The following is a 13,629-nucleotide window of genomic DNA, read 5'->3' on the forward strand; positions in this document are numbered from 1 at the left end:
ATCAGACATAACTATTGTTAATACTTTGGTATATAACACTACATACTGTATGCATTAAATATGGTTATATAATATATAGGCTCTTCATTATTCACAACAGTCAAAAAGTGGGAACAACCCAGATGGCCATCAACTGTTGAATGGATAAATGCTGGTTCATCCATATGGTGGAAAATTATTCAGCAATGAAAAGAAATGAAGTAATGATACATGCTACAACATGGGTGAACCTTGAAAACATTACATGCTGAGTGAAAGAAGCCAGTCACAAAAGACCACATATTGTTTGATTCCATCCATATGAAATGTCCAGAATAGGCAAATCCATAGAGACAGAAAGTCAATTAATGGTAGCTTAGGGCTGGGGGGTAGAACAGGGAGTCACCGCCAATGGGTAGGGGGGTTTCTTTTATGGAGAACAAAAATATTCTAAAATTAGATTGTGGTGATGGCTACACAACCCTGTGAAAATACTAAAAAATACTGAATTGTACACCTTAAGTAAGTGAATTATTTGGCATGTGAATTATATCTCAAAAAGCTGTTTTTAAAAAAAGCAAAAAATATTCAGGCTGTTCTGCGACTGCTTAATCCCTTCCTTAATGTATCACAGACAATGTTGCATGTCAATAAGATGTGCAACTACATGGTTATTTGTGACTACAGTATTTGTGTTATTTGTACAGCGTTCTACTATATGGATGTACCGACATTTACTTACTTAACGCTTTATTATTAGACAGGAACTTATTTCCAACTGCCGTTTTAAACACCCATGTATGTACACGTCTTTGCACACCTGTATGATTATTTTCTTAGGAAACAAAGAATAGATCTGAGGGCCAAGGGTCTGTACTCTATAAAATGATACATGTTGCCTAATTGCCCTCCAGAAAGGCCATACTAATTAACATTCATCGCAATGGAAAACAAGAATACTTTTCTCTCTACGTTTCCATCAATGCTGAGCATCGTAGAAGTAATTAATTTCTGACAATCATAGGAGACATCAATTTTTAAATGTGTATTTCTTTGATTATTGAATTTAAACAGCACATTTTAACAGTCACTTGATTTAAAAAATACCTATTCCTCTGCCTTTTGTCCAATTTTTTTGTCATCTTTTTAAATTTTTCTAACATATGCTACAAATTGTCCTTACCAGTTTGTCTTTCAACTTTGCTACAGCATCTCTCCCTACACGTTCTAATGTTTTCTATACTTACATCTATTTTTCTTTTTCTTTATGGTATCTGGCTTTAATGCCTAGCCTTTTACCATCCCAATGTCATGAAAATAACATCCTGTATTTTCTTCTAGCACGTCATTTTATTTCGTTTCATTTGAATCATCCATTCGTGCTGATCTGCGATCCTGTGGCTTTCCTGAGTTATGTCTGGCCTATGAAATCTGTTGAAACAGACGACTCACCTAACTGTTGAGCCCACTGTATGGCAGTACCGGTGTCTGCTGCATTGCCTTCAGCTAAGCACACCACTTCTTGCCCAATCTTCCACCCAATTAATGGATAAAAGCCTTAAAAACAAATAAACAATGTAAGTCACACAATAAATAGTGAATTAATTACAGAGAAGTCTACAGTGGAACAATTTGATTATCTCAAAAACTAGCAACATGCCTGTGGAGTCAGACTGCCTGAGTTCAAATCCCAGCCCTCTCTCATTTTCTAGCTGTGGTCTTACAAGTTTCTAGTTTCTTAGTCTCAGTTTCCTCGACTGTAAAGTGGTCTACCTTGGAGAGCTTCTGTGAAAATAAACTGAAAAAGGACTTAGGGCAGTGCCTGGCATAGAAAAAGAACAATAAATATTAGCTTTTAGTAGCTACAAGCATATCTGTGTCTCTAGAAACACAGAAATAATATTTTAATTGAGAAATTAAAGGTTATTATGAGATTGGTTTGTCAGACAACTAACCATGCTATTGCATTTATCTGTAGTTACTAATTTTTTTTTAACTCTTTATTGAATTTGTTGCATTAGAAGGCAAAATCTTAACCACTGGACTGCCAGGGAGGTCCCCTATCTGTAGTTTCTAAACAACGTTCCTAAATAGAAACAATGATCATTCTTCTGTGTTTTTTTTTTCATTTAATTTAATTTTTATAATGATCATTTTTCCAGCTTTCATTTTCCCAGTTAGGGAAAAAGGAAGAACTTTAGGGGGAATGAAAGGCAAGAAAAACATTTTTAAATCCACCTCTTAGTAACCATGTTAGGAGACCAGAGCTCAGACTAAGAGCCCCAAGCTCTCCTGAGTGTAGTTACACTATCTAAATTTCTTGGTTTGTGCATTCCAGGATTTCCTCCATTAGAGAGAGCAAATTCTTAGCAATTGTCATTAAAACCCTAAATATGCATGGATCACTAGTTGAGAAGTACCACTGCCAAAAAGTATCACAAAAAGAAGAAATTCTAACACATAAAAGAAATTTTAGAGGCCTAGAAAGATGTTTTCAACAAATATAACATGTATTATAGGTAAATATTTAGAAAGCTGACCAAAATACCCTAGTCTTTCTGAACTTTTCCCTAAAATTTTTCTCATTTTTTTAGTGCTTTTAATTTAAGAAAAAAGGGAAATGGGGATTAACTGTCTCTAAGAAGAATAATGAAAAATATTAGACAATATCCTTAATATAAAATAAGAAAATAGTGTCACAAAAGTTGAACAAGTAAAAAGAAGGGATATTTTATTAATAAATAGGATATATTCTAACTACCTACCTCCAACACTCTGTTGAGGGTTATTTCCAGTATTAATATCCAAAAATGTCCCAGTTCCCATGGTTAACTTCACATCTCCTGTCTGGAAGCAGCATTCTCCAAACATGGCTGATTGCTGGTCAGCAACCTGCCAAAAACATTCAAATATAAGACCTTGGGCCCTTAGCAGTGTTCCATTTCACTGTATCCCACTGTCTTACTTATTGTATTCTCATGGTTCACCATTTTATTTCCTTTTCCTTAAAAAAAGGAAACAGAGAGCAACAACTATATGATAGGAGTCTCTCTAGGACTAACGTTATGGGGATAACTAACGTGTCTCAGGAATTTTCAGCAGTCTACCTACTTCACCACTTTTAAGTATCATAAGAATAATCTTAGAAATAAAAGTCAGAATAAAATTTGTCCAGAAAAAAACAACTAAGATTGTTCATTTGAAACTGCAAGCATTTTCATTCATTAGTCAAAATAACTGGCCACACAAATTTCTCTTTTAATAAGAGAGATAGGTGTATAAGTAGATGTAAGTTAAAAATATACATTTCCCAAACATACATTTTTGTTAAAAAAAATTATAACTTTTTTTTTTTTTTCCCCACATCTCACGGCTTGCAGGATATCAGCTCCCCAACCAGGAATTGAACCCAGGCCATGACAGTGAAAGTGCCAAATCCTAACCACTAGACCACCAGGGACTTCCCTGTAACATTTTGTTAATGTAACTACATGTAGATATATATACAGCAATATTTTAAGGACCAAAACTCATCTGAAGAATGCTTTCTCACTAATCTATGTCTTCTAGCCATACCTTAATCTAAACCTGAGCCTACTAAGACTGATCCTCTCCAGGAATTTGTAACTTGAGAATTTAATTCCCCTCCCCTCACTTGATTTCTCCACCTACCATAGTGACTGTCCATCTAGGGACAGATGCTCTATACCTCCTGTTTAAGCTGTTACAGGAAATTAAAGACAAGATCTGAGTTTCTATAATAAAGAAAGAAACCTCAAAAATCAGAAACAGCTAATTTTCCACTCATCCACAAATTCTTTACCAGCTAAGTAGATGCTGAGGAAGGATTTTATAAAATGTAAATATATTTCTTCTTTACTTTAATTGCCCTATCACGGTTTATCATTATACTATGTCATATATAAACTAAGCATTGGCCCCATCACGGTTTTTTATCTCAGAGTATTAAATACAAGCCACACATTACTCAAAATACAACATTTAAAAAAAATTTAACACAGTTTTCTGAAAAACTATATATAGAGAAGTCAGAAAAGGTTATAAAATATTTCCATGAAAGAACACTGGCCCACAGGTCCCTTTTCCAGAAAGTGGAGAACACTTCTGATTATATTGAGAGCCCTTTAAGTTAAAAAGAAAAAAGATACTTTAACTTTATTCTGCAAGGACCTTTTTTGTTTCTTAAATCTAATCCTAACTATTCATATACATTCATTTAGTTTATACTATACAAGGAGAAGCCCTCAAGTTTTCTACTTACCAAGGCCACTACTGGTATAGGCACGCCAAATATCTCTTCATCCACTGATCCAAAATTGTGGCTTCAAATAAAATTGGTTAAAAAGTAAGTTATAGCTCTAGAAATATTAATTCTAAAATTCAGCAAATTGTTTTTAGCGTAGGCCAAAAAGTTACATAATGAACATACAAGCACCTCAAACGTATAATAAGATGCTTTTCCCCACACAGGCCAGGTGAATTCAGGGACAATTTTGCTGGTTTCTATGTCTGATTTTCATTATTACCTCGTATCCTTCACGGGAGGCAGCAGAAAGAGCGGGATTGAAAGCAGGGAGGTGATGAGCTTACTCCAGCACATCTGAGCACAGAAACATGTCATCAGAATCCAAGCTAAATTACAGAAAAATTGGTGACTCAGAAAGAAGGGAAGGGGCTTTCCTGGTGGCTCAGTGGTTAAGAATCTACCTGCCAATGCAGGGGACACGGGTTTGAGCCCTGGTCCGGGAAGATCCCACATGCCAGGAGCATCTAAGCCAATGCACCGCAACTACTGAGCTTGCGCTCTAGAGCCTGCAAGCCACAACTACTGAGCCCACGTGCACAACTCCTGAAGCCCGCGGGCGCCTAGAGCCCACACGCCTAGAGCCCACGCTTCACAACAAGAGAAGCCACCGCAATGAGAAGCCCGCACACCGCAACGAAGAGTAGCCCCCGCTTGGCACAACTAGAGAAAGCCCATGAACAGCAATGAAGACCCAATGCAGCCAAAAGTAAAATAAATAAAATAAATAAATTCAAAAAGAAAAAAGAAGGGAAAAAAACTTTACCTCATATGGGTCAAAAAGTCCAGTTGTACTGGCATTTGAAAAATCTGTGGCAAATTCAGAACCTAAATTTATATTGGAAACAATTTATTTATGATCAGGTAGTATAAATCAACACCTATCCTTAGTTTATAGTCTCGACCTTTGTCTGCCCTCAAATTCATTCCAAAATGTGTATTTCCAGTGCAAAGTCTCCAAAGCAATTTCCCACTAAACCTTTTTGAAATTTTATACTTTACAAAAGCACTTTCAGGCACATTTCCATATCATGATTCCCAGTTTAAAGATGTGGAAAGGGGCTCAGAGAAGCAACGTGATTACCTATAGCTATACTATCCGTATAGTTGCAAAGTGGTAGATTAGGAATTGAACTCAAGTCTTCCACTCTCGAAATTACGACTGTTCCTCGGTCTTATGTTTGAGGTTTCATCACAATTTTAAAATCACCCTCCTCTTAGAATAAATCTGAAATTAATCTAGCTTTAGTATAATATGAAGTAACTACGGTACCAAAGAAACAGTATGTCTGGGATATGGAGGAAAAAGTTTCAAACGTCCAGTTTTTTCAGATAGGTCATTTCTGTCAGTCAAATTCCACTTACTTGAGACACAGATCTATCAAATCATCTTTACCTTTTGTGAGCTTATGTAACAACCAGGTATCAATAGTCCCAAAGCAGCAATTTTCTTCTTCAATTGCCTTTCGCACCTTGAAAACACAACAGCACAAAATCAATTCAAAAGGCTAAATTATTAAGTGCATGACTAAGTGCCAACCACTAAATACAATATAATCCCATTTTTTATAAAAATTAATATATACATAGAGAAATAATTTCTAGAATTTACCCCCAATTGTTCTAAGCAATTACTATAGGGTATGAAAGGCTTTAGTTTTACACCAAGAATGTTTACTTTTGTGATGAAAAAAACAAAGTGTATCTCTTTTTCAGTTTAGATATACAAATATGTCTAAATATAGAAAGTCTAAAATGGGATGGCACAGTATGGCTCATAGGTCAAATCCAACCTGTTGTCTGTACCTCAAGTTAAGAACATTTTTGTAATTTTATAGTGGTTAAAAGAACAGAAAGAATACCCTGTGACAGATGAGAAGTATATGAAACTCAAATTTCCATGTCCTTAAATAAAGTTTTACTGGAACACAGCCATGCTCATTTATTTATGTATTATTTATGGCTACTTTCATGCTACGATGGCAGACTGTTTGTGACAGAATCCTCATGGCCTTTAAAGCCTAAAATATTACTTACCTGGAATGTCACAGAAAATATCTACCAAAAGAAACAAAAGAATCAAAACCTCTTTAAACTAGCTAATAGAGAAATTGGCATGCTTGTAAAGATATCATTAACTTACTGGAAAACAATTCCATAAATCCTACTTGATCACCTCTTCAACTCCTATTTGTCCTTCAAGACTAGCATTTCTTAGGTGTGCCTAACCCAGTACCACACGGGCAACTTCCATATAGCCATTATCTCATAGCATCATTACTTCCCTAAGCTCCTTAAGAGCAGGAACTAGATTGCATTTATAACCCCAGCACCTAGGAGGGTTCCTTTCATATAGCACATGTTAAAAAAAAAAACTGGAGAAAATATTTGCAAACAAAGCAACTGACAAAGGATTAATTGCCAAAATATATAAGCAGCTCAATATCAAAAAAACAAACAACCCAATCCAAAAATGGGCAGAAGACCTAAATAGACATTTCTTTAAAGAAGATATACAGACTGACAAAAAACACATGAAAGAATGCTCAACATCACTAATCATTAGAGAAATGCAAATGAAAACTACAATGAGGTATCACCTCACACCTGTCAGAATGGCCATCATCAAAAAATCTACAAGCAATAAATGCTGGAGAGGGTGTGGAGAAAAGGGAACCCTCTTGCACCGTTAGTGGAAATGTAAATCGATACAGCCACTATGGAGGTTCCTTAAAAAACTAAAAATAGAACAACCATATGACCCAGCAATCCCACTACGGGGCATATACCCCGAGAAAACCATAATTCAAAAAGAGTCATGTACCAAAATGTTCATTGCAGCTCTATTTACAATAGCCAGGACATGGAAGCAACTTAAGTGTCCATCGACAGATGAATGGATAAAGAAGATGTGCACATATATACAATGGAATATTACTCAGCCATAAAAGGAAATGAAATTGAGCTATTTGTAGTGAGGTGGATGGACCTAGAGTCTGTCATACAGAGTGAAGTAAGTCAAAAAGAGAAAAACGAATACCATAGGCTGACACATATATGTGGAATCTAAAAAAAAAAATGGTTCTGATGAACATAGGGGCAAGACAGGAATAAAGACACAGACGCAGAGAATGGACTTGAGGACACAGGGAGGGGGAAGGGTAAGCTGGGACGAAGTTAAAGAGTAGCACTGACATATATATACACTACCAAACGTAAAATAGATAGCTAGTGGGAAGCAGCTGCATGGCACAGGGAGATCAACTCAGTGCTTTGCGACTACCTAGAGGGGTGGGATAAGGAGAGTGGGAGGAAGAGGCAAGAGGGAGGGGATATGGGGATATACATATGCATATAGTTGATTCACTTTGTTATACAGTAGAAACTAACACAACACTGTAAAGCAATTATATTCCAATAAAGATGTTAAAAAAATAAAGCTTGCTAAATAAATGAGATTTAAAAAAACAACAAATGGAGACATTTAAGAATGAATCATATTTTAACAGTAGAAAGGATCAATAAAATGAAGACATGGGCTTCCCTGGTGGCGCAGTGGTTGAGAGTCCGCCTGCAGATGCAGGGGACATGGGTTCGTGCCCCGTTCTGGGAAGATCCCACATGCCGCGGAGCGGCTGGGCCTGTGAGCCATGGCCGCTGAGCCTGCGCTCCGCAACGGGAGAGGCTACAACAGTGAGAGGCCCGCGAACATGAGTTCCAAAAAAAGAAGTCATCTGTAGATTACTTATAACAAGTATTTTGAAGAGTCAAGTACTATACCACTTAAATATGGAGTACTTAAAGTAATATTATTAGATTTCAAACTCTTCTTAAATTTAGAAATTGTGATTCTAAAATTTGTTTCAGATTAGACAAAGGTTAATCTGTATTTCAGCAAGTAGCAATAATGCGTGCCAGGTAGTAAGTTCATTTGCTCATTCAAAAAATACTTGAGGGCTTCCCTGGTGGCGCAGTGGTTAAGAATCCGCCTGCCAATTCAGGGGACACAGGCTCAAGCCCTGGTCCGGGAAGATCCCACATACCGCGGAGCAACTAAGCCCGTGTGCCACAACTACTGAGCCTGGGTGCCACAACTACTGAAGCCTGCGTGCCTAGAGACCATGCTCTGCAACTAGAAGCCACCGCAATGAGAAGCCCGCGCACTACAACGAAGAGTAGGCCCCACTCGCTGCAACCAGAGAAAGCCCGCGCACAGCAACAAAGACCCAATGCAACCAAAAATAAATAAATTTATTTTAAAAAATATGTGAGAGCCAGGCCCTCTGATTGATAGGTAGTAGGCCCTTGTGAGGCTAGATGGACACAGAGTAGGTATCAGGGCTTCCTAAGGTAGGAGGACCAAGGGCAATCCTCTGCACATTGGGTTAAGACTCCAAATGGCTCTACCCTCGGAGAAAGGGTAAACTAGAAGGATGGGCTCCTATAGGAACTCCAACTCAGCTTTGAACCATCTCAATCATTAAATTGGATTGAGATAATGCTGGTGCATAGAAGAATGGAAGAAGCATACATAGATCCTATCCAGAGCAACATATGTTAAGGCTCTCGTAATTTCTACACACAAGCTCACAAATACAATGTCTAGTTCATATATATATATACACACACATATACACACACACACACATATATATGTATATATATACACACACACATACATACAAACAAGTAGCCAGGTTCACCAAACTCATCAAGTTGTACGCATTAAATATGCATAGCTATTTGTATGCCAATAATCATACCTCAATAAAGTGGCTTAAAATTTTTTAAAAAACCAATTAAGTAACCAGGCATACAAGGAAACAAGAGAACATTGCAGGGGGTGGGGGAAGGAGAAAGAGACAGTCCATAGGAGCTATAGATATTGGAATTAATAGCCATGGACTTTTAAAATACCATGCTAATTATGTGGGGAAAACAAGTGAAATTCTAGAACTAAAAAAATTAAGAACTTAGTGGATGGGTTTTCATAATAGCACATTAGAAACAGAGAGATAAGAGATTTGGAAGACAGGTTAGAAGAAAATATCCTGAATAAAGTCCATAGAGACCAAAGAATAGAAAATATGTTAGAGTGAGAGACAAAAAGGATTTAGTCAAAAGGTCTAACATACATGTAATCAGATTTTCAGAAGGAAAGAAGATAAGCAGAATGCAGCAGAAATTTATATTTGAAGATAATGGCTGAGAAATTTCCCAAATCAACAACAGATATCAAACAATGAATTTAAGACGCCCTACAAACGCCAAGCAGGTTGTCACACCTAGATAATAAGCGCAGAAAATGTGTTTGATAAAGTCAACATTCAGTCGTAACAAAATGTCTTGGCAAACTAGGAAAAGTAGAGAATTTCCTTAATTTGATAAAGGATAGCTAAAGAAATTTATACTAAATGTGAAATGTTGAAAGCTTTTGTTCCAAGATCAGGAATGAGAAAAGGATGTTTGTAGTCATCGCTTCTAGTCAATATATCCTGGAGGTCCTTGTCAATGCAAAGGAAAAGAAATGAGAGTAGAGTCACATTTCTACATCATATGCTATTAGAGCAGCGGGTCCCCAACCTTTTTGGCACCAGACACCGGTTTCATGGAAGACAATTTTTCCATGGACGGCGGCTGGGGGGAGGTTCAGGCGGTCATGCGAGCGATAGGGAGCAGCAGATGAAGCTTCGCTCGCTTGCCCACCACTCACCTCCTGCTGTGCAACCCCGTTCCTAACAGACCGCAGACCAGTACCAGACCCCTGTATTAGGGAATTGCAAATTAAACCAATGAGATACTATGTCACACCTATCAGAATGGCTAAAATCCAAAATTGACATCAAATGTTAGCAAGGATGTGAAGCAACTCCCATTCATTGTTGGTACAAATGCAAAATGGTACAACCACTTTGGAAGACAATTTAGCAGTTTCTTTCAAAGCTAAACATAGTCTTACCATATGATCCAGCAATCACATACCTAGGTATTTACCCAAACGAGGTGAAAATTTATGTTCATACAAAAACCTCCACACAAATGTTTACAGCAGCTTTATTCATAATTGCCAAAAACTGGAAGCAATAAGATATCCTTCAATAGCTGACTGGATAAACACACTGTGATACATCTACACAATGAAATACTAATTAGTGGTAAAAAGAAATAAGCTATCAAACCACAAAAAGACATGGAGAAACCTTTAATGCATATTGTTAAGTGAAAGAAGCCAGTCTGAAAAGGCTACATTCTGTATGATTCCAACTATACAACATTCTGGAAAAGGCAAAACTATATAAAGACAGTTAAAAAAAAAAAATCGGTCGTTGCCAGGGTTTCAGGGGTAAGAGGAGAGGGATGAATAAATGAAATGCAGGGGTTTTTAGTCAATGAAACTATTTTGTATGATACCGTAATCATAGATATATTACATTAATAATATTTTATAATAATGTGTTACTGCTGATTCATCAATTGCAACAAATGTAGCATATTAATGCAAAATGTTAATAACAGGAAAACCGTGTTGGGGGGAATATGGGAACTCTGTACTTTCTGCTCAATGTTTCTGTAAACCTAAAACTCCTCTAAAATTAACATGTACTAATTTTTTTAAAGGACAAAAGATTTATTCCGCTTGTATATGTCTTCTTGAGTCAGTTTGGGTAGTCTGTGCATTTCTGGGAAGTATTCCATTTTATCTAAGTTATCTAATTTGGCATACACTTGTTCATAGTATTGCTTAATAGAGCTTTGTACTTCTGTGAAGTTGGAATTAATGTTCCCTCTTTCATTCATAATTTCAGTTATTTGGATCTTTCTCTCTTTTCTTTTTCTCGTTGTCAGTCTAGCTAATCTTTTCAAACCAACTTTTGGTTTTGTTGATTTTTTCAACTGTTTTTCTATTCTCTGTTTCATCAATTTTCACTCTAGCCTTTATATTACTTTCCTTCTGCCTGCTTTGGGTTTAGTTTGCTCACCTTTTTCCAGTGTCTTAAGGGAGAATATTAGATTTGTTTTCATGTAGTCTCTCTATGTAATATAGTCTTGTTCTAAAATTCCCTGTAAAGACTACTCTTGCTACATCATATCTTAGTATACTGTGTTTTCATTTTCATTCATCTCAAAATTTTTCTAATTTCTCTTGATACTTCTTCTTTTACCCATTGATTGTTTAAAAGTGCTTTGTTTAATTTCCACATATTTTTGAACTTCCCAAATTTCTTTCTGCTACTTACTTCTAATTTCATTCCTTTGTAGTCATAGGAATACTTTGTATAATTTCAGTCCTTTTAAATTTATTGAGACTTGTATTATGGTGTGGCATATGTTCTATCCTGGAGCAGGTTCCATGTGCACTTAAGAAGGATGTATATTCTGCTGTTATTAGTTTTCCATAAATGTCTATTAGGTCTAGTTGCTTTATGCTGTTCAAGTTTTCTATTTCCTTGTTGATCTTCTCTCTAGTTGTTCTAACTACCACTGGTGAACTGTTTATTTACACCTTCAGTTCTGTCAGTTTTTGCTTCCTGTATTTCGGAGCACTGTTATTATGTGCATTATTGTCATATATATATTTTTTGGTTGTGCAGCTCAGCATGCAGGATCTTCCCTGACCAGGGATGGAACCTGTGCCCCCTGCAGTGGAAGTGTGGAGTCTTAACCACTGGAATGCCAGGGAAGTCCCAATTGTTATATATTTCTGATGGATGGACTTCTTCTTATAAAATGCCCTTATTTTCTCTAGCAACATTTTTTTGTTTGTTTTTAAAGTTTGTTTCGTCTGATATTAGATAGTCACTTAGCTTGTGGTTGCTGTTTGCATGGAAATCTTTTCCACTCATTTGCTTTTTAAAAAAATATTTTATTGAAGTATAGTTGATTTACAATGTTGTGTTAATTTCTGCTGTACAGCCACGTGATTCTATATACATATACATACATTCTCTTTCATATTCTTTTCCATTATGGTTTATTACAGGATATTGAATATAGTTCCCTGCACCATACAGTAGGACCTTGTTGCTTATCCATCCTATACATACTAGTTTGCATGTGCTAATCCCAACCACTCAATCCTTCCCTCCCCACTCCCCCTTCCCCTTGGCAACCACAAGCCAGTCTTCTCTATGTCTGTGAGTCTGTTTCCGTTGCATAGATTCCATCCATTTACTTTTAACTGATTTGTATTTTTGAATCTAAAGTATGTCTCCCATAAGGCAGCATATAGTTTGATTTTGCTTTTTTATCCAGTCTAAAACCACAATGAAATATCACTACCTACCCACCAAAATGACTAAAATTAAAAAGACTTATAGGACTTCCCTGGTGGTGCAGTGGTTGAGAGTCCGCCTGCCGATGCAGGGGACACGGGTTCCTGCCCCTGTCCGGGAGGATCCCACATGCCGCGGAGCGGCTGGGCCCGTGAGCCATGGCCACTGAGCCTGCGCTCCGCAACGGGAGAGGCCACAACAGTGAGAGGCCCGCATACCGCAAAAATAAATAAATAAAGACTGATAATATCAATTATGATGGTAAATGAAATTATAAATTCTCTCCTTCACTGATGAGGGGTGTGTAAATTGTCAAAAACTGTGCAAAAATGTTTGATATTATCCACTAAAGGTGAAAATATATATACACATTCATGCCCTAAAAGTTCCATTCCCATGCATAGATACAGCAGAAATGCATTTACATAGCATTATTCATAATGGCCCAAAATGTACATTTGGAAATAACTCAAATGTACATGAACAAAATGGATAAACTATGTAAAATCATATACTGAACACTAAATAGCAATGAAAATATAAGGAAATTAATTTACATACCATTTGGTCATATTTCACAAATATGTTAAGCGAAAGGAGTCAGACACAAAAGAATAAGCACTGTATGATTCCATTTACAAAATTCAAAAATATTCAGGCAAAGAAAGCTGACGTGCAGTGTTGAGGAGTAAACATGTAAATTGTAAAAGTGGAAAGAAAATGTAATACATAGTGCCACAGTGTTCTAGTTCTTGATTCGAGTAGTGTTACACAGATATTTGCTCCACAAAATATCACTGAGTGGTACATTTTTGTTTTGTTCACTTTTCTATATGTGCCATGACTCACAATAAAAAGGTTTTAAAAAAACAAACTGAGTAAGGATTCCTTGTCTTCCATCCCAATGTGGTGGACACTTAATTTTCCCTCAAATAAGCAAATTATTCTCTTTATTCCTTGCATTTTTCTCATCCCTATAATCTAGACACACACACACACGCGTGCGCGTGCGCGCGCGCACACACACACACACACACACACACACACACACAC

General features: G+C 36.7%; 1 protein-coding gene across 3 annotated transcripts in view; it reads right to left on the reverse strand.

Moving 5' to 3' along the window:
- The window catches only part of GK5 (glycerol kinase 5), a 73,443-nt gene that overhangs the window by 24,220 nt on the left and 35,594 nt on the right, over positions 1-13,629 (reverse strand). For all 3 annotated transcript variants that reach the window (XM_024769016.1, XM_024769015.1, XM_024769017.1), the window contains 6 exons: positions 5,700-5,777; positions 5,070-5,131; positions 4,527-4,600; positions 4,262-4,322; positions 2,745-2,871; positions 1,432-1,536 (listed from right to left, as the gene is read on the reverse strand). In XM_024769016.1, the coding sequence (XP_024624784.1) occupies positions 1,432-1,536; positions 2,745-2,871; positions 4,262-4,322; positions 4,527-4,600; positions 5,070-5,131; positions 5,700-5,777 (507 nt within the window). The remainder of the gene's footprint in view (positions 1-1,431; positions 1,537-2,744; positions 2,872-4,261; positions 4,323-4,526; positions 4,601-5,069; positions 5,132-5,699; positions 5,778-13,629) is intronic.

Source organism: Neophocaena asiaeorientalis, unplaced genomic scaffold, assembly GCF_003031525.2.
Source record: "Neophocaena asiaeorientalis asiaeorientalis breed wild unplaced genomic scaffold, Neophocaena_asiaeorientalis_V1.1 scaffold118, whole genome shotgun sequence".
Lineage (NCBI taxonomy): Eukaryota > Metazoa > Chordata > Mammalia > Artiodactyla > Phocoenidae > Neophocaena > Neophocaena asiaeorientalis.